Here is a 20305-nt window from a genome sequence, read left to right as displayed (position 1 = left end):
CCGGGATTTTGCTGCCGGAGAGCGGATGAAAAGCATCCATCGCCGATCCCAGAGGGGCCGGAGGGCCGGGAACAGCCCCGGGGGTCAGGGCTTGCTGGGCTGGGCCGGTTTCGTCCGTGATTAATTATAAAACTGAGGTCAATGCAGCACATCCTTTATTCATTCCAGGAAGGACGGGATCAGGGATGGCAAACACCGGGCTCAGCCCCTCTGGGCACCCCAAACCCCTCTTCCCTCAAGAAGGGATGCAAAGAGCCCCAAGGGACCGGGGACAGCGGGACCCCGGAGCCATCCCGATCCCGTGGGAGCTGCCGGAGGGATCCCAGCACTGCAGCCGCGCTTCCCAGTAATCCCCGCACCGCTAACTGCGGCAGCCGGGCTCCGAGCAGTCTTTCCCAAAGGAAAAAAAAAAAAAAGGCAAAGAAGCCTCAGCTCCCCTCCTAGTGCTGTGAATTTTTATTAAAACAGGAGAAAACAGTTATTCCTTCGGAGTACAACAGTCCAGGGAATGGGAAAGTGGCTGTGCCAGGCCACAGCCATCCGAACTGCAGCCACGTGTGGGGAATTGATCCCAGGGTTTAAATAAAAAGGGTTGGGATGGGATTTACTCCACGCCAAGCCCCGGGCTGAGCCTGTGGTGGGGCTGTGGGTCCGGGGAGGTTGTGGGAAGGAGGAACTGGGGGTCCTGAGGGGATGTGGGGGATCCTCAGGGCAGCACCGGCTCTGCTGGAGGGTAAATTGCAGCTGGAAGAGGATTCCACCCGAGCGGGGGACAGGATTTGGGACGGAGACAGGAACGGAAGGTCAGGGCATCCCTGTTCCCCCAGCGGGGGGGGGGTCAGAGCAAAGGCACCCGCGATGGGACAGGCAGGAGCAGGCAGCCCCGGGCTCAGCCCGGGAAGGGGGCTGGGATGCCCTGGGATCCAGGGAAAGCCCAGCCCGGTGCCCCCGGACCCCCCAGCCTGAAGCTGCCCAGGTTTGTCACAGTTTGCAGGAACAAGAAGGTTTCATTTGGTTGGCACTAGCTGTTCTCCCGCTCCCTGTGCCCAGCAGCGAGGAGGAGGAGGAGGAGGAGCCCTTCCTCCCACCTCCTCTCCCCAGGGAAGCAGCCAAGGATCCCCCCAGCCCCAGGTCCCTGGAACCCGCTCCCTGCTCCTCTCCCACCCCAGCGGGCGCTGGGAGAGCCGGCGCGACGCTCCTGATTTACAGCACTCCACTGGAACATGCTCGGGATCCTAATGGAGCTCCCGGCACCGCCGCACGCGCCGGGCTCCGGGAGCAGAGCAGGGCTCCAGGGCCGGCACACGGATTTCCAGGCTGGCACAAGGGGCTCCGGGAGCAGAGCAGGGCTCCAGGGCCGGCACACGGAATTCCAGGCTGGCACAAGGGGCTCCGGGAGCAGAGCAGGGCTCCAGGGCCGGCACACGGAATTCCAGGCTGGCACAAGGGGCTCCGGGAGCAGAGCAGGGCTCCAGGGCCGGCACACGGAATTCCAGGCTGGCACACAGCTCCGAGCCCACAGGAGAAGGCAATCCAGAGGGATGTCATCCCTGCCAGGGAGCCCCTCGGGCACACTCCTCTGCTGGCTGCCAGGGTGGGAAGGCACGGCCACAGCCCCGACCCCCGGCTCCAGGGAAAAGCCTGGAGGGCCGAGCCTGGAAGCAAAGCTAGAAAAATAAGGAAAAAAGCTGGAAAACCCAGGAAAACAAAGTGTCAGGAGGAGGAGGATGAACGGATGCTGAGCTAGAGAGCATCACACAGTCCATGGGCAGCCGGCCCCGAGTCCATCGGTGTGCAGAGGCTGGAGCAGCTGGCTGGGTCCGGAGTGATCCCTCTGGCAGCCCCCGGCTCCGGGACAGGCTCCGGCTGGGCGGGAGCCTCGGGAAGCAGCAGCGGTGCGGAGCAGTTGTCTCCTAGAGCTCCTCGAAGAAGGCCACGCGGGACTTGGTGCTCTGTAGAGTGAGCTGGAAGAGAGCAGAACGGGATCAGGGGGCACCCTCCAACCTCACAGGGGGCACCCGCCCCAGAGTCGCCGCCAGGAGGGAGCTGCTGCCTCCTGTACCCCTCCGAAAGTACCAGGGAACGTGGAAGCCGGGGGGGTGCGGAAGCTGGGGGTCGTGCAGCCCCCACCACAGCAAGCACAGCCCAGGGAAAGCGGGGCAGAGACTCAGTCAAGGTCATGGGCATGGCTGAGGCTTCCAGGATGTGGGATACACGGCAGAGCAGATCCAAGGAGCCAGTCCAGGGGCCCCTGACAAGGAGGACATACGAGGGGTCTTGGGAAGCTGGAGGAGAAACACCTCCATGAGCTGAGGGAAAACCCACAACTCCAGCAGCCACCGGCACGTGTCCCCTCTGTCACCAAACATCCAACCCCATCCCAGCACGTGTGATCCATGCAGCCACCCCGGGACCTCATCCCAGCCTTGCTCCATCCATTCCACTGGAGGACAGAGCCGGAGAGCCCTCTCTCCCAGGACTGTCCTTGCAGGCCCAGCAGGACTCAGAAACCCTTGGAAAGCTTTCCACAGCCATCCCAAAAATAACACCCCACGGAGTAGCCGTGAGCCCGTTTGCTAACAGGCCAGAGGAGATAAAGGAAATCCTCAGTGGTGGGGAAGAAATCCCAGGATTTACAGACATCCCGATGGAGTGCACCGGGAGAAGTGCCACCTTCCCGGCAGCTGCTGGATCGCCAGGAGTTTGCCAAAGCAGCCGGCTAATTGCCAGGGCTCGGCTTCAGCTGGATTAAGCACGGTGCCTTCCGTCGGGAATGCCGGTTTTGCTGGAACAGGAATCCTGGGATCACCTTACAGTGAGTTAATCCCCTCAACCAGGCTGTCAGGCGTTTTCCCCCTCCCTGTTTCTCCCCCATGGCTCTTCCTTAGTAATTCCTTCACAGCTCTAATGCCAGTCGGGAAAAAATCTGTATTGCAGGGGAAATTTCTGCAGGGCCTTAATAATCTTTCTTGGCAGCAGCTCCTGGGCCAGGGCTGGCTCTCCTCCTCCTCAGCATCCCCCTGGCTGCTCCAGTGTCCCCTCTGGAGCTGGATGGGAGGTGGGTGAGGTGGGACAGGGATTCTCTGAGCTACAGGCAGTGTTTTTCCTCTCTAAGGCTGGAGAGGGAAAAAAAAAAAAGGAGCAGAGAGCCCCAGGCTGCTGCCAGACCCACTGCTGGGGCCATCTGACAGGAAGCCCCATCCCTGGAAGTGTTCCAGTGTCTAAAGGGGTACAAAACAGTTGGACAAGGACTTGGGACAAGGCCTGGAGCAACAGGGTAAGGAGAAAGGGCAGGGCTGGATGGGTTATTGGGAAGGAATTGTTCCCTGGGAGGGTGGGCAGGCCCTGGCACAGGGTGCCCAGAGCAGCTGGGGCTGCCCCTGGATCCCTGGCAGTGTCCAAGGCCAGGCTGGACATTGGGGCTTGGAGCAGCCTGGGACAGTGGAAGGTGTCCCTGCCATGGCAGGGGTGGGATGGGATGGGTTTCAAGGGCCCTTCCAATGCAAACCATTCCACAAATCCATGATCTACCTGCCATCCATCTCTTTCCCAAGGCTGTGCCTCTGAATCCATCCCTTCTGCGGCCTGGCTGGGGAACCAGAGCCGCCTCCCACCCTTCCCCAGCCCACAGGAGCTCATTCCTCACAGCACAGTGAGGCAGATGCCCCCTGGACCCCCGTGGCAAACCCAGTGCTCTGCTCAGAGCCGGCTGCAGCCGCTGATGGAGCACAGGGAAGATGTTTCCCTCAGGCTTATCAAGGAATCCGACTGTTTCAAGCCTGGCTCTCTGCCTGTAGCTACACACAGCTCTCCATTAACCCCCCATGTGTTTTTGGGGTCCTGGGGTACCCCGAGGGCAGCCTGAGCCCAAAGCTGTGCCTGTCTCAGCCCGGAGATTTGGGAAGTGGGCGGAGGCAGAGCTCCGGAGCATCCAGCACAGGCACAGAGAGGAAGGAGAGATGCAGCCCTGCTCCTTTGCTGGATGCTTTCATCCACAACATCCAAAGGCTCCTGGAGAGGCTCAGTGGTACTTTTTTTACCTACCCAGGGAATCTGAGGCACGGGAAGAGCAGCCATACAGGGAGTGGGAGCAAAGGTGGGACTTGAGGAGATGGGATCCCATGGAGAGGTGTGAGCACAGACTTCCCAAGAGGGCCGTGCCCTGTGGATCACTGGCTCCCAGCAGTGGCCAGATTTTGCCACCTGAAAGGCAAAGACCACAGGGATTCCCCCCTGGGAGGGTGGGCAGGCCCTGGCACAGGGTGCCCAGAGCAGCTGTGGCTGCCCCTGGATCCCTGGCAGTGTCCAAGGCCAGGCTGGACATTGGGGCTTGGAACAGCCTGGGACAGTGGGAGGTGTCCCTGCCATGGCAGGGGTGGCACTGGATGGGCTCTAAGGACCCTTCCAATGGGGACCAGGACCAGGATTGGGGCTGCCCAGCAGCTCCAGGCAGCTGCCTCCTCACACCCGACTGCAGCCAGGCACCGGAACTGAGGAAATCAGGGCTGCTCCTGACTGCACCCTGACTCTCCACCGCCTGTGCCAGGAGGGAAAACTCTCCCCCTCCCTTTTTCCTTCTTTTATGGTTGTTTCCCTCACTGTGGAGCGCAGGCAGGGCTATCCTTGCTCCCACTGGGAGCACCACACAGACCAGTCCCGAAGGATGTGCTGGGGGAAGATGGGAAGAGCCGAGGGGAGCTCCTGGGGCATCCTGACTCATCCCAGCCGGCGCTGTGGGAGCGGGTGGGCACGGGGAGCTCTCTGCAGGGAAATCCCACTCCTTCAACCGGTTTTCCTTCCTTTTCTGCACTGGGATATGAAATCAAAGAGGAGAGCACCACCCTGTGCTGGCCTCTCCATCGTCTGTGGGGTGAAAGCCTCCAACACCTCCAAAAACTCTGCGCAGTCTCCACATCCCCTTTTCCCGGCCAGGCGAGGAGAAATAAATATCCCTCCCCATAGCGTAAGGCTGCGCAGGGTGATTAAGAGGGAGTTACATCCTCGTCAGTGCGGAGAAAAGGGAAAAAAAATTGATTTACAAGCAGTATTATGATAATCTCCTTCCTGCAGGAGGGAGGGTGGGCTCCCGATGCTCTACCAGAGCCATCAAGGAAAATTTAGAGGGAGAGAGAGGCAGCACAATTAAGCGGCCTGAGCTCCAATGAATCAAGATCTGAGGAAGGGAAGAGAGGGAAGAGTCCCACTCCCCGCATTCCTGGGCCAGGGCCCCTCCAAGCCTGCTGCTACCCAGGGCTGCTGGACTGATTTGATTTAGGAAACACAAACAACCCAAAGCAACCCAGTAAGTGCCTGGCAGGCACCGGCGGTTTGGAGCGGGTAACCCAATAACTGCAGGCACAGCACTGCAGGGGCCAGGCAAACCCAATCCAGGGGAACCCCCCGAGGCTCCTGCGAGCTCCCGGAGCTGGGGCCATCCCCACGCAGCAGGCAGGGCAAGGGGATGCAATTCACACCAAGCCTCCCCCAGCAAGGAGAGGCTTAAATGTCTCATTTCCTTGCTGTCTATCCTGCAGCCTGGCCAGGCTAGAGCAGAGGGGGACCTGTGCCACCCTCACCCCGTGCGATGCCAGGATGTTTTCCTGTGGCTGGGAAGATCTACAGTCCTTGCTAATCATCACCCACTGCTCCACACACTAAATCCTCTTTATTCCCCACTCGCTGCCCTGGTGCCTTTCTCCACCCCTGCCCACTCCCCAGTCCCACCGGCCAGGTGGACCTTTCCATTCCCAGCGTTACTTTTGAACCCAAACCCTATTTTCCTGTGATTCTTCCCCTTTCCCTCCCGCTCCTGTCTCACTCCCACGCTGCCGTTTATTCTCTCCCGAGCACAACTGTCCCCCAGCCCCCGATGCTTTGATGAGCCCGTTTGAAAGGAGAAGATGACGCTCCATGTGAAGGAAACGCTTTTCAAAGGCTGCCACAGAAATAGCTGATAGGCCTGACGTTTCCTACTTTCCTCTTGTTCCTTGTAAACAAGGAAAAGAGGCTGCCGTGTCCCAGTTTAACTGCCTGAGAGTTTCACTTCCCAGCTCCGAGGAGAAGCGGGAAGAAAATGAACCTGGAAGGGATGTGGCCTCTCACACGTGGGGGTGCGCAGGCAAGATCCACGTGGGATGAGCCTCCACCTCCTCATGCACTTGGAAAATGTGTTCCCAGAGCTGCTCTGCCCACCGGGTATCTCCCAGCTCCCACCTGCACCCCAGCCAGGTGCCAGGCTGAGTGAGAAGCTGGCAGCCTCACTCATCTTTTCCAACCTCACAGCTTCCAAGGGAATGGGAAACGCCGGTGCTGCTGCTCCTGGGAAGTCCCCCGCTGGTGGCGTGCCTGTTCTGCCTTCCCTTTCCAGCTGGGATCGGGTTATACAGCTCTGCAGGAGACTCAAGAGCACCTCATCCCTATCCCAGGATCCACAGGGAAGGATGGCAGCTCAGCCTGTGCTGTCCCACCCAGGCTCCCTCCTTTTGCCCCTCGCAGAGCATTCCTTGAGCTGGTCCTTTCCCTCTGCAGGACGAGGCACCAGGGGAACAACAACATCCTCCATCTCCCCACCAAACCACTGGAGCAAAACAGACCTATTCCAGGGAATCTGCAGTTCCAGAGGGGGAAAGGTGAGCAAAGGAGATGACAGGAACCCACAGGAATTGTGAAGTCCTTGAGGGACAGGTTTCAGTGATCCCCAGCACGCTGCTTGCCTGGTGCAGGTGGAAAACAGGGAAGGTGTCTGCCCCAGCACCAGCCTCCCAAATTCCTTCCACCTGTGCAGATGATGAAGGAGCCTCCTGACATTTGGGGGTGGCACTTTCTGTCTGCATGACGAGACACTCAGGCAGCAGTGCCACCAGCAGCCACCAGTGTCCTTACAAGGACAGACCACAGCCAAAAGGTGGCAGGAGGGAAGCCAAGGCTGCAGGAGTCCCCTTGGCTCTGCCTCACTCACCCTTCTGTGCTTCCAGCTGGGAACTGTTCAGTGCCTAAATCCAAAGGGGACCTTAAAACCCATCCAGTCCCGGCACTGCCACAGTCAGGGACACCTCCCACTGTCCCAGGCTGCTCCAAGCCCCAATCTCCAGCCTGGCCTTGGGCACTGCCAGGGATCCAGGGGCAGCCACAGCTGCTCTGGGCACCCTGTGCCAGGGCCTGCCCACCCTCCCAGGGAACAATTCCTTCCCAATATCCCATCCAGCCCTGCCCTCTGGCACTGGGAAGCCATTCCCTGGGTCCTGTCCCTCCATGCCTTGTCCCCAGTCCCTCTCCAGCTCTCCTGGAGCCCCTTTGGGCATTGGAAGGGGCTCTGAGGTCTCCCTGGAGCCTTCTCTTCTCCAGGTGAGCCCCCCCAGCTTGGAGAGCATCTCAGAGCATCTCCACAATGAACATTATCCAAGTCAAAGGCAACACTGGATCCACATCCAGGATCAGAGCCAGGAGAGGAGCCAGCAGGATCTGCACAATCCCCATGGGCCCCAGAAGTGATCCCCTGGGATTGAGCTCAAGCCCTGGAGAAGCTGCTCTCAGCCACGTGAGAGCCTGGCAGGAGAGGCCAAGGCTGCCTGTGGAAGGACCAGAGGCTCAACGACAAAGCCGCTTGTCTGGGAACAGGCGCGGAGATTTGCTCCTTGCCTGGATACTTCAAAGGGCTTAAATCCCAGTAAATAAGCATGACTGTGCAAGAAGAAAGCAACTGGAATCAAAGACCTGATTGTGTTTTAGCAGCCTGTCCTGGGAGCTTTCCTGCAGTGGAGGAGATGAGGAAGAAGTGGGTTTTTCACCCTCTACCACAGCTTAAGTGACAAACCCTCCTGAATCGGAGCCAGCTGGAGCCACAGCACCAGCCCACGGTGGGGAGCTACGGAGAAGGGAGAGCAGCTTCCAGATGAGGTGTCTGTGCTGTGCCCACAGAGCTCATAAAAAGGGATTAGCATGTTAACCACGTAATTAAACATGAAAAACTTAGCAGGCGGCTTCAAAGGCAGGCACCAAACCCCAGAGGTCACACTGCAGTGCTTGCTGTGCAGCTGCTTTAATTATGGGGCTCCTCCCGGGCACTGGAGAGCTCCCAGCTGCTGGAAGAGTCTTCCCACAAACTGCCAGGGCTGAATTTCACCTCCCTGTGCTGCGGCCGCAAGTGGATTTCACCCCAAATTTACCTGCCGTGGAGCTCTTCAAGGCAGGTGTGATGGGATAATGGTTTTCATCCACGGCCAGTCTGTGTGGGGATATCCAACACCTCCCTCAAGGTGGCCCAGACCTGCAGGGTCACCCCTTTCTGCCTCTTCCCCATGGAAGTGCTTAACAATGAGAGCAGCCTGTTTTGGGGAACATCCACAGCTCCTCAGAGCTGGCACAAACCCTGAACTCCAGGGACTTACAGCCCCTGGAATGGCTAGTGCAGTGAAGGACAGCACAGACTTGTGCTGACTGCTCCTGGGTAAAACATCCTCCTGCCTCTGCTCCTGAGCTCCAGAGGTGCTGGGGAATTGCTCTCTCTTTTCCAGCAGCTCTGCCACCTGTGTGTGCCACCATCCCAGCACTTCCCTGAGTGCCACCGACTCCAAGCTCCCAAAACCCTGCGGCTGTGCAAGAACCTCGCCCCAGGGAAGAGCAGGAAAGCTCCCCCAAACTCATCCTCCCAAAGGAGGGAGTGGATGCTCAGCACACACACAGCCTGAGCATCGAGGGCAAATCCTTGAAGGAAAGCAGGCTCTGGGAAGAAGAGACATGGCATTAAGAGAGCAGGACCCCCCCGGGCGGGAGGAGGTGAGGCACAGACAGAGGCAGTGCAGGGAGAAGGACAACTCCTGTCCCCAGGTGTGCCAGTGACCTTCCCCTGGCCCAAGAGCCACCTGCAGACACCAGCTGTCCTCAATCCTCTCCTTTACCTTCCTGGGACGCTTCTCAAACAAGCAGAGCATCCTCGTGCTGCTCCGCTCCGAGACGGAGCTGTGCATTTTTAGCCTGTTTTGACAGTGTTGGCAGCAGTTGATGGGGTTTGGCTGTTTGTTTGGGGTATTTTTTTCCCTACATCCTGAATTTCTTTCTGCAGCAAACAAGGGGGGAAGGCGCTGGTTTACTTCATTAAAGGAATCTTCAAAGGCTGCCCTGCACCTCCGATAGATTCCCAACCACCGGTGCAAAAAACAGGCGTGCTGAATTATTTAAGTGCCTCTACCTGCACTCCCCCTCTGAGGTTGCCAACTCAACTTCTGCCAAGAAAGGCGCTTCCCAGCATGGAGGATCAGGTGTAGGAACAAATGCAGAGAGGTGGGAGCGCTCCCAAGGGAGGGAGAGCCGGGCTGGAAGGGTGACCGCGGGCAGCCGGTCCCGCCGGAGCGCAGGCAAGCTCATGCACGGGTTAGTGCCACAGCCAGATCCCAGCACCCCCATGCAGAGTACCTTGGAATAAGGTATAACCTACTCGGAATGCTCAAATGCAGATAGGTCTTCTGCCCTGGGCTTGAGGCTAAACCAGCAAAATAAAATGAACAACAACAAATAATAATAATAACCCCCATGTGTGATACAAGGGCAGGGGATTTGTGGGATCTTAGGGCTTGCCTGGAGCAATCAGCAGCTTCCAGGTGAGGCAGAGGGTTGGTGCCATTGAAGTATTGCTGGACTAATATCCCATTCCCAGTGCCCTGTGTTTTGCTTGCCTTCACCACGGCAAAGACAAAAGCCCTGCTGACCTCCCCGAGCAGAGCAGGCTGCAATTTCCCTCTGATGTCCCCACTAATAGTCTGTTACTTGGGAACCTTTGCTCCCTGCTACGATGCAGCAGCCGGGCAGCCTCGGCTCACTCCGGAAGGGAGGGGATGGGACAAGAGTCCAGCTTCAAAGAAAGGCAGAGTGACAGCACCATGACAAGCCCTGACAAACATGGAAATGATGGCCCAGGCATCCTCTTTAAGGGAGACAAATGGGACCATCAGCTCTCTATGAACTGCTCTCTGTCAGAAGTGAAAATTTAGCAGTTTCTGTTTAAACCAAGGACTTGGAACACAGAGACAAATCCTACGAAAACCTACTGGGAGCAGAAACGCCTCCAGATTCTACAGTGACAAAAGGGGCTGTGAAGATTTTTATTTTCTCTGCTCTGGTGTGACAGGAACCTGAATAGCTCCGGGCCAGCATGGGGAAGCCACCAAGTGAGCCCCGCTAGATCCATTTTCCTGCCCCAATTCAGTGATCACAAACTCCCAGCCACGAAAGTCGGCAAGAACTCGTATTTCCAAATCCTTTCAGAAGTAACTCTTGGCTGGGAGTAGTAAAGAGAGCAGGATTTGTTTTTCAAGCCTGGAGTTGTTACCACAGCCTGCATCCTGTGCCGTACGGATTTGCGAATCCTTCCCGAGGACAGCTGCTAGCAGAAAGCCAGCCAGGAAAAAGCCTTGGCAGGGGAAAAAGCCTTTGCAGGTGAGTGGGGCTGACACCACATCCCACCAAATCCATCATGGATGTGCCCCCAGCCCCTCATTACAGAGCCCAGCACGGAGCCAAAGGAAAAAGACGGGATGTAGAAATAAAGAGGTTTTGTTGTGAGCTTTCAGGTGACCCCTGGGTCAGCAGACCCAGGCAGCCTGAATTTTTGGTTGAAGTTCCTCATGTCAGCCTCATTTCTGGAAGCAGGTGGCTCCAGGGAGCAGAGGTCTCACACCCCTGGCCAGCAAAGGCTTTGCTGTTAGTGACTGAAGCTGCACTACAGGTTTCTCTAGAGAGATTAAAAGAGAGGAAGAGCTTTTGGCTTTTTCCACTGAGAGCTCCTAAGTCAGGAGTATTTCTGCCCTCATTATTCACCAGACCAGCTCAGTGCTCGAAGGGAATGGCTGCAATAGGCAGGGAGGGCTTTTCTTGTTCTCTAGGGATGCAGATCCCTTCCAACAACATCCCTGTACAGCTTTGAAGGTTCAGCAAGACCTTCAGCCCTGGAGACCTTCACATCCCACCCCACAGCACTGGAGAGACCAGGCTGGGTCAGGACACCAGGAGCACCAGAAGCTGGAATTCTCTGTTCAAAGCTAAGCTGCTGCGGAAGAAAACCTAGATCCAACAATTTGATTATCAAAAGCAGGGTGATTTTAGGGCTCTTTTTCAAGGGTTTCATCAGGGGAGATACAAACTGGGGCCCTCTGATACCTTTTTAATAGTGCTGTGCTTGCTGTTGCCCCGGCTGGAGTTCTCGTTGTGCAAAATATCCAGAGCTGTCTCTCTCTCCTTGAGCTTCAGTGCCTCGATTTCTGTCTTCAGCTCGTTGAGCTGCTCCTGCAGGTGCTTGCTCTTCTCCATGTACTCCACCCTAACACACACACACACACAAAACAGCCCCAGGTCAGCACTGACCAGCTGCACGTGGTGATGTGACACCCGATAACAGAAATATAACAGAAACAGCTTTTCTTCATTATTTTTAGCGTGTGGAACTGATACTATCAGTTTATAGCACACAGTGAGCTACTCAGAGCAATTATTTGTTCCTTATTAAAGAGGACCCAGACAGCCAAGCCAGCAATAAAAGTGTAAGTGACATTATTATACAAAATGAAACCTGAGCTGGTATTTTAAGTCTCCCAATTTGCAAGTGAAGCTGACACAGGTTTACACCACACAGTGGTTTAAGCAGCTACTCAGGACAGCTCTACACCCCTGCACCCCTTCCCAAACCTGCTCCACAAGCCAAATCCACGAATCTTCCCACGAGGAAGGACGCTGATGTGCTGACTTGTTGTGTTTTAGAGGGATTTAGCTTGTAAAATGTGTGGGAGCAAGCGCTGTCCCCAAAATATCAAGTATCTTGTAGACACACAGCATCCCTGGCAGAGAGAAAGCCTCCCAAAAAAAAAAAAGCAAGGAAGGGGGAAAAACCCAATCCCCAACTCCAGCCATTCCCAAGACTTGTCCTGAACTGCCTTCCACAATGAAAAATCACACCGTGAGTTTTGTACCTGTGATTAACCCCCTGAGCCAGGTCAGAGGGCCAGCAGGGTAATAGGAACCCTTTCCAGTGCCAAAATTTGTAGAGAGGTTTGTCCCAGCACCAGAGGAAAGAGAACAGCCCCAGAGAAGACAGGAAAAGCATCCTATTGCTCTCAGCATTTGGCAGAGGCAGCTCTCCCTGCTCAGGAGAGCAGCATGACCTAGTTAGCAACCTGGCTACAGAACCAGGAATTATCCTGTTATTTTCAGCTTCTTTTTCCTTCTGGCTTTGGGAAGAGTTCTGAGAAGTTCTTAATCTCCTGTCTCTAGGTCTGTGATTTCACACACGGGAGAGGGCACTGAGAAGAGGCAAACTGAAGCACCCTCTGAGAGGGATCCAGGGGTGTGGCATTCCAGCCTCGGGAAGTGTTGGCCAGATCAGGATGACAGAGCCATTGCGGCTTTGATCTACGACCCAATCGATGAATAAAGCACATCATTACTACCAAGATTAAAATCTGACCTGCTTTGATTTCTGCTCAATTGGTAATTTCCAAGGCTACACTTACACCCTCAGGAAAACACAAGATCAAAGCTCATAATCACATCCAAACTTGCCGGGGAACACTTTTTATAGGGGAACTGAACGTGACACAAATTCCAAGGAGAAGGGGTTAAAGCCCTAGTGCAGGACCTTAACACACAGATGCAAACCCTCAAGCTCAGGGCTCCAGCACTCAGCCTCCTGTTAACTCTTTCCACCACTGTGGGCAATTCCAGCCTGAACAGGAGCCAGGATTCCACAGGGAGAGGAACTGCCTGGAGCTGGGCCCTGAGCTCACCTGTGAGCAGGTGGCAGGGACAGGTCTGTGACACCAGGTCCCCACCAGGGAAATGCTCAGCCAGGACAAGCACAGAATTGCTCAGGTTGGAAAGGCCCTCTGAGAACATCGAGTCCAACCATTCCCCAGCACTGCCAGGGCCACCACTGACCCTGTCCCCCAGTGCCACATCCATGTGGCTGTTAAATCCCTCTGGGGATGGGGACTCCAGCACTGCCCTGGGCAGCTGTGCCAGGGCTGGACAGCCCTGCCCATGAAGAAATGTTCCCAACATCCGACCTGCCCTCCCCAGCCCAGCCTGAGGCCGTTCCCTCTCCTCCTGTCCCTGTTCCCTGCGAGCAGAGCCCGACCCCCCCGGCTGCCCCCTCCTGTCAGGGACTTGTGCAGAGCCACAAGGTCCCCCCTGAGCCTCCTTTGCTCCAGGCTGAGCCCCTTTCCCAGCTCCCTCAGCCGCTCCTGGGGCTCCAGCCCCTTCCCAGCTCCATTCCCTTCCCTGGACACGCTCCAGCCCCTCCAGGTCTCTCTTGTCAGGAGGGTCCCAGAGCTGCCCCAGCACTGGAGGTGCCCCAGCAGTGCCAGCACAGGGGACGGGCCCTGCCCTGCTCCTGCTGCCACCCCAGGGCTGGCACAGCCCAGGTGCCCTCGGCCTTCTTGGCCACACCTGGCTCATGTCCAGCACAAATCCCAGCCCATCCTGGACTGGATGCGTGCCACGTACTTCTCCTTCTCGATTTCCATGGACAGCCTCTTCATGTCTGTATCCTTGAAGTCGAAGGAGAGGCTCTCGCTGATGAGGTTGAAGCTTGGCAGGTCAGTGGGCAGTGCTGTGGTACTCGAGTTCATGGACTGCTGAAGAGAGAGCACAAATTAGTCACTCTGGGCCACACGAGTGTCACTACAGCAAACGTTCTGCAGTGCTGATGTAAAATCAGAGCAACACTCGAGCCCACAGTCCCAAACACCAGATCAGCCTGGAGATCCCCTTGCTCCATTCCCAATTTGCTCCTCAATTCGAAGCCATTGCTCCTCCAGGACTCTTTGCAGCACTAAAGAGGAGACAAAACACCACCTGCCTTCAAAATCTATTGACAAAGCTTGGTAAAATCAAGGGTTTATCACTGCTATGTCACTTTTAAGCTGGACAGAAGCTGCCTCTTGGGGAGTCATCTGTCAGCTATTTAACATCCAGTCAGGTTTATAAAGTTCAAGCTGTGAACAGGGACAATGTAAGACCCCGTGCAGACACAGAGAGACAGGAGAGTCCTGCACTCCACAGCTCCCCAAAGCCTGAGCAAAGACCAATGTGACCCCAAGGATGCCATTCCAGCAAGGTCCACAGAGATGTACCGACACATTTTTATCTCCTCAGTAATTTACAGTTCCAAAGGTTTAAAAACCACTTCTAGATTCAGCTGGAAATGCTGAGATAACACAGCAAATCACTCCTGGAACACCTGAGCAAGGATTTGGGACTTTCTTCCTCCTGCAAAATGCTTTGATATCCCCCAGTGACACACACTGCCAGGCCCTCAGATTTTATGTTCTCCAAATAAATGACCCTTCTTCCTCTCAGTCAAAAATTCTGTCACACCTCTAACAAATGGGCTCATTAGGAGGAGAGGAAGAGCCTGATGGAGTCATGGCTCTGCTCCTGCAGCACGTTGGATGAGGTGGCAAACAGGGCACACGTCAAGGGTGGCACAGCGGCATCAGATGGGGCTGAGTCACAACTGCTGCCAGCCTGCTTAGCCCTGCTCTGGGGTATGAGAAACCCAGCCCAGCATCCAAAAGATCCCCCACCTCCCTCCTGGATGCTCCTTCTTGCTTTAAGGGATTCCTGTAAGGAAAACGATGTGCCCAAACCTGGAATGGCACTGCTGGGTACCCGCTCTAACAAACGAGAGTTTGAGCTTCAGCTGGTTCTTCCTTTCCCTCATTTTTCCTATTTGGGGTACTCCAGGCACTGTTTTCAGTTAGCTCCACTTCAGCAAGACCTGCAAGCACTGGGGTGACAGATTTACTCTGCACAATAACCTGCCTGTTTGCTCACCACCAGCCTGGAATTCACAAACAGCCAGGGCTCCTTCCCAGCTCGGACAAATCTGAGAGGGACAACATTTCATCGAGCGGCGGAGGTGGAACACAAACACCTCGTACAAGCATAAACAAGGTGGTGCCTCAAACTGCACTTGGCCTGGCTGGAGCCTTCCAGGTGAGTTAAGACCCACATGACAAGGAAACCCAGCTCCTTACTCCCCCCCTTTGCTGCCAGCATGGAACAAAGGCACATTAATTCTGGAGCAGGCGCTGGAAGGGACAGCTCAGTACCTAAATTCCAGTCTCGAAGGAAAGGGGACAGGTCTGCCAAAGCACTTAACTGATTTAAATACTTGCATCCCATTGACATTCAAGTCCCTTCCCTGTAAGGCACACAGGTGTTCCCAAAGCCCTTCTCACGTGAGGTTCTCCCGTCCCTGCAGCGCAGGGGAGCCAGGAGCATCCGAGCCAGCCTGCTGGCCTTCAAACAACCTTTAGCTTGTTTTTTTTCAGCACAAGCTTTGTTGGGTTTTGTTTTTAAAAACTCCCAACAGCAGCAGTAACAGTAGAGCAGGAGTTTCACTTGCTGCAGCCATTAAGGCCTGAGCCAATTCATCAGGGTTGCTACAGCCACTTCCTTCTCTTCCCTCAGCACAGCTCTGCCACGGAGCAAGGAAAAAATTGGTGGAGAAGCCAGGGAGCAACAGAAGTGAGAAAGAGTATGGAAAAAGCAAAGAGTGAGCAGGTTCAGGGCTCTCAAAGGCACAGGCTTGATATGTGGAGCAAAGCATTTAACAGAATCATGGAATGGGTTGGGTGGGAAAGGATCTTAAAGCTCATCCCATCCCACTCCTGCCATGGGCAGGGACACCTTCCACTATCCCAGGGTGCTTCAAGCCTCGTCCAGCCTGGCCTTGGACACTGACAGGGATCCAGGGGCAGCCACAGCTGCTCTGGGAATTCCACCCCAGCCCCTCCCCACCCTCCCAGGGAACAATTCCTTCCCAATATCCCATCCAGCCCTGCCCTCTGGCACTGGGAAGCCATTCCCTGGGTCCTGTCCCTCCAGCCCTTGTCCCAAGTCCCTCTCCAGCTCTCCTGAAGCCCCTTTAAGCACTTCAGGAAGGGGCTCTGAGCTCTCCCTGGAGCCTTCTCCTCTCCAGGTGAGCACCCCCAGCTCTCCCAGCCTGGCTCCAGAGCAGAGGGAGCCCTTGGAGCAGCTCCGTGGTCTCCTCTGGACTGGCTCCAGCAGCTCCAGGTCCTTCCTCTGCTGGTACCTCGGATCTGGAGGCAGCTCTGCAGGTGGGGTCTCACCAGAGCGGGGCAGAGGGGCAGAATTCCTGTTGTAGATTCCCTGCCATTTGCACCAATCCCGGGCAGGTGTTGCAGCAGGTGCTGTTACTTCTAATGCGTAGGCACAGGGTGATAAAAGGGACAGGGAGCTTTTTCCATATGTGTTTCCTCACCAGGAACAAACTGCAAAGCCCTGTTCCTGCATTACAGCAATTTCCTGCCATTAACAGAGGCAAGCACCACGCTGGCAGCGGTCATCCCTCTGATCCCTCTGGAATACAGAGCGAGACGGAGAATCCGGAGGGAGCACAGAGCAGGTCAGGAGGTTCCCCCCGCAGGGAAAGCTCCTCCTGGTGCTGCCACTGCCTTTACTCCACTGCTCAAGAATTTGGGCAAGCCCAAACCAGCTACTTAGAGCTCCCACAGGATCAGAGAGGAGGTGATTGCCTTTATCTGGCACCTGAAGGGCACTGAGGGAGGCAAAGAGCCGTCGCCAAGTCCATAAGGAATGAATTGTTCTCCAAGCCCTGACGGCCTGAGACTCAGATCCACGTCTCACTTCTCATGCATCACCTATCAGTGACATCATAAAAACAGCCTGGGCTTCAAGGACTAAAAAGACACTGAAACAAGCTTTAAAGAACCAGGACTGGAGACTGGAAAGTTGAAAAAATTACCTATTTAACTGTTTATTTTGCCTTTTCTGCAGCACAGTTAGGTTAGGGATTGGACTCGATCTTTTAAGGGCCTTTTCCAACCTAAATGATTCTCCATCCATCCGTTCCCTCCTTCCTCTCCTGCTCTTGGGAAGTCCTGCTTAGCTCCCAGCGTCAGGGGAAGACACAGCACAAGTCTGGGACCGTGGAAAAGAACAAGCCCAGTGTTACACCCTCGTTCAGGAAGAGAAAAGTCAGAATCCTGCACCATTCATCAGAGCTGCCATTTACCTGAGGGACATGAGTCTCCCAAAACCGGCTTTCAAAACAGGGTCCCTCCATGTGCTGGCAATCCAGGGAAGTGTAACAGAGGATGGAAGAGCCCAGCAAGGTGTTTTCACCTGGATACAGACATGCTGGTCACACCAGCCTCCTCCTGACCTTGGAAAACAACAGCCATGGAGTCTGTGCAGCACGGCCCTCATCCTAGGGCAGGGAGAGGGGCAGGAGGAGCAGCTGCATGAGGGGACCCTGCCACCAAAATGGGGAGGGAAAGAAGCATTTCCCTTCCCACCAGGCACTGGCAGCCATGCCCAGAAGGCCAGGGCTCTTCAGGGAAGGCAGAGGACACAGCCCCATGTGTCTGGAAGAGGCAGCTCTGCCTCCAGGCAGATGCAGCTGGAGGGGTGGAGCAATCCCACAGCATTCCCACTAAGAGGCTCTAACTCCACAGGAGCAGAGAGCAGAGCCACACAGCTGCTCCCTGCACTGGGATTTCGGCACAAGGGCTTCGAGCTGAGGCTCTGCTGGTTTCACTAAGGATGGACATGGCAACACGAGGGAACACGGATGTGGAAGAGCTGCCCAAATTCCACACTGGGCTGGTGTAGCCATGCAGCAGAGCTCCAGTGAGGACACCACTCCCTGTGCACAAGTTAAACCCAGAATTAAGGAGCTGGTGCATCCGAGAATTCCAGTGACTTGTAAAAGAAGGAGCACCCCAAAGCTGGAGTTTATCCAGCACTCACTGACTGAGTGTCCCAAAGCTGAGAGCACCTGATTATTTTCCATCACTGTTATTTTTAACAGCTTCCAAATATTCTTGCAGGGAACTCCAGGGAATAGGGATGTAAAGTTGCTTCTTCTCAACCCCTCCCCAATCTGCTCCTCTAACGTTTCCAAAGGAGGGGGGAAGGAGCCTGCAGGTACAAATACAAGCCTCGGTGCTGGCGCCTGTAACTCCCACATCAAACCTATTCCTGATGCTCTTCCCCTTCCCTAAGGCCAGGAAGGAATGCTGGCAGGTGTGAGCTGCAGGGATGGGGGCACCTAACGGGGTTTGCAGGCACAATTAGGGAAGCAGAGGAAAAGAGCTGCCAGACAAGTCAGAGCAATGGTCATTTAGTCTGGCATTTCGGTGCCTGGCAGGAACCGGGACCAGATGCTTCAGAGGAAGGTGTGAAATCCTCTTAATGGACAATTATGGAATAATCTCCCTTCAAGTTAAGTTTTTTTCCAGCACATAAAAGTCCAGTTTATGCCCAAAGAATGAATTTACAGGTTCTGAAGAGTGTTTATCCCACCTAACAAGAATAAGGACATACTTAACCCTATTTTAAAGGTTATTGCTGAGCTGCTGCACTCCACACATGCTGGCAAAGTGGGGCTCTGACACGGCTGCTAAATTGGTTTAAAATTTGCTGCTTTAATTTCCCCAGCAGCTCCTTTGCTCTCATAGCAAGAGGTGGGTGGGGAAAAAAAAAAAGAGCATAGTGAAGTTCTGCTGGATGAGATGCAGGGATGAAAAGGGCAAGCACTGCTCAGGATTCCTGAGCAGCCACGAGACAGCTCAGCCCCCTCCGTGGCTGGGATGGAGAAGGAGGCTCCTCCAGGCTACAGAGGAGGGCATGGAACTGGGAATTACAACACAGATCTCTCTTACTGTGTAGGAAGACTTGCTGGTGATCTCCAAGAGCTTCTGCTTCGCTCTGCGCTCTGACTCACGAGCCTCCTGCAGGTCCTGCTTGAGCTGATCAGCCTCCTTCGCCCTGCAAAGACCAAGAGCAAACAGCAAATGTCAGACTGGAGCCAGGAGGAACGAGAGGATGGAGAAGCAGGATGCCAGCGTAGGTGTGGAATAGGCAAGGAGAGATGGAGAAGGGCTGTGCTCATCCGAGCAGAAGGGCTGACACCCAGCAGGCTCTCACACGGAAAGGAGTAATCAGCTGGAAGGAAACAAGGCTGATCTTTTACTTGCTCACTGCCACATTCACCATGGGACCTGGGCTCGGGTGTCAGGAGGGTGGAAACAGCAGTTTTGACAAGGAGCAAAGTCTCTGTTCAAGGCTGACCTGGAACAGAACTCACGGCTGGAAAGGAGAACTGAACAACTGCGAGATAAGTAGAGGAATAAGGAGGGAATAGGGAATGTAGATCTACCATCCAGAGGAAGGACAACCTCCAAGTGTTATTAATGTTGTTAAATACTTTGGGGAATGCGGGGGAGGGATGGCAGAAAGCACCCAAAAGCAGAGCTGGCTTTTGGAGAGGGAAACCAGCTGGGCCCAAGGGCCATTTGCTGTTGGACACATGTGGGAAAGTTGAGGGAGGATAACTCAGAGGGATAACTTGAAGGGGGTGGGAAGCAAAGCAGAGGCAGCTGCAAGGTTGTACCCTCTGACCTCCTCTCCGACTCCTCAGCCATTTTCAGTGCCAACATCTCTGCCTCCAGCACCTTCTGCTCCATCAGCCGCTTCTCCTCCTCGGTCCGGATGGCCGTGGCCTTGATGCGCTGCATCTCCTGCTCGGCCTCGGCCGCCTTCTGAGCCAGCAGCTTGGCCTCCTCCTCCGTGATCTGCGCCTTCTCCGCCAGCAAATCCGCCGTCTCCTCCGACCTCATCTGACAATTCCAGGACACGAAGCCATTAAGCACAGCCAATGTCTCCTCAAATGTGCCCACAGCCCCCGGAGCAGGGCCCCGAGCTGCTCGCTCCGACACGCTCCATAGAATCCCTCCCTTCCGTGAAAGCCTGCAGCCGTCTGCCGCCGAGGCCGGGATGTGCCCAGGCTCCGTCCCAAATCATCCTCTTTGAGCTCCTCCCAAGCAGCCCAGCAGGACGAAATAGCTCCATCCAGCCTGCTGCTCACTGGCCACTGGCAGCAGTTTGGGAGCAGCCTTAGGGCAGTCGTAGTGCGCTTCCAAAAACGCTTCCGCAGTGGAAAGAGTGAGGAGCAGCTGCAGGACTGGGGAAACGGCCTCCCAGGGACCTACCAGAGCCTCGTTGGCCATCGTTGCCTCCTCCTTCAGCTGCATCAGCCTCCTCTCCAGCTCATCCCTGGTCCTCTCAGCCTCTTCTCTCATCTGCTTCTCTCGTGCCAGGCGCTGCCGTTCCATCTGGGAAAAAGGGATTGGGGAAAGCGAGGAGAAAAACACACATGAGGAAGGTTTTCCATGGATGAGAAAGAGCCAGAGTTGGGGTCAGAGCACCGCTGCCTCCTCTCTGCTTAGTGACAACGGGAACGTCCCTGGACTGGGGTGACCTGATCGAA

General features: G+C 55.5%; 1 protein-coding gene across 4 annotated transcripts in view; it reads right to left on the bottom strand.

The window, feature by feature from the left end:
* Window positions 1-433: 433 nt before the first annotated feature.
* The window catches only part of NF2 (NF2, moesin-ezrin-radixin like (MERLIN) tumor suppressor), a 47405-nt gene continuing 27533 nt past the window's right edge, over window positions 434-20305 (bottom strand). Inside the window, exons 11-17 of one of the 4 annotated variants that reach the window (XM_048322758.1) lie at window positions 20028-20150; window positions 19438-19655; window positions 18699-18804; window positions 13489-13619; window positions 11152-11311; window positions 9434-9478; window positions 434-1964 (exon numbers count right to left, since the gene is read on the bottom strand). In XM_048322758.1, coding sequence (XP_048178715.1) covers window positions 9443-9478; window positions 11152-11311; window positions 13489-13619; window positions 18699-18804; window positions 19438-19655; window positions 20028-20150 — 774 coding nt within the window. In that variant the 3' untranslated portion in view covers window positions 434-1964; window positions 9434-9442. The remainder of the gene's footprint in view (window positions 1965-9433; window positions 9479-11151; window positions 11312-13488; window positions 13620-18698; window positions 18805-19437; window positions 19656-20027; window positions 20151-20305) is intronic. The other 3 variants (XM_048322759.1, XM_048322756.1, XM_048322757.1) reach the window with 3 other exon arrangements.

This window comes from Corvus hawaiiensis, chromosome 18 (genome assembly GCF_020740725.1).
Source record: "Corvus hawaiiensis isolate bCorHaw1 chromosome 18, bCorHaw1.pri.cur, whole genome shotgun sequence".
NCBI lineage: Eukaryota > Metazoa > Chordata > Aves > Passeriformes > Corvidae > Corvus > Corvus hawaiiensis.
Note: the sequence above shows the minus strand (reverse complement) of the source record. Positions and strands in the feature narration are given on the sequence as shown.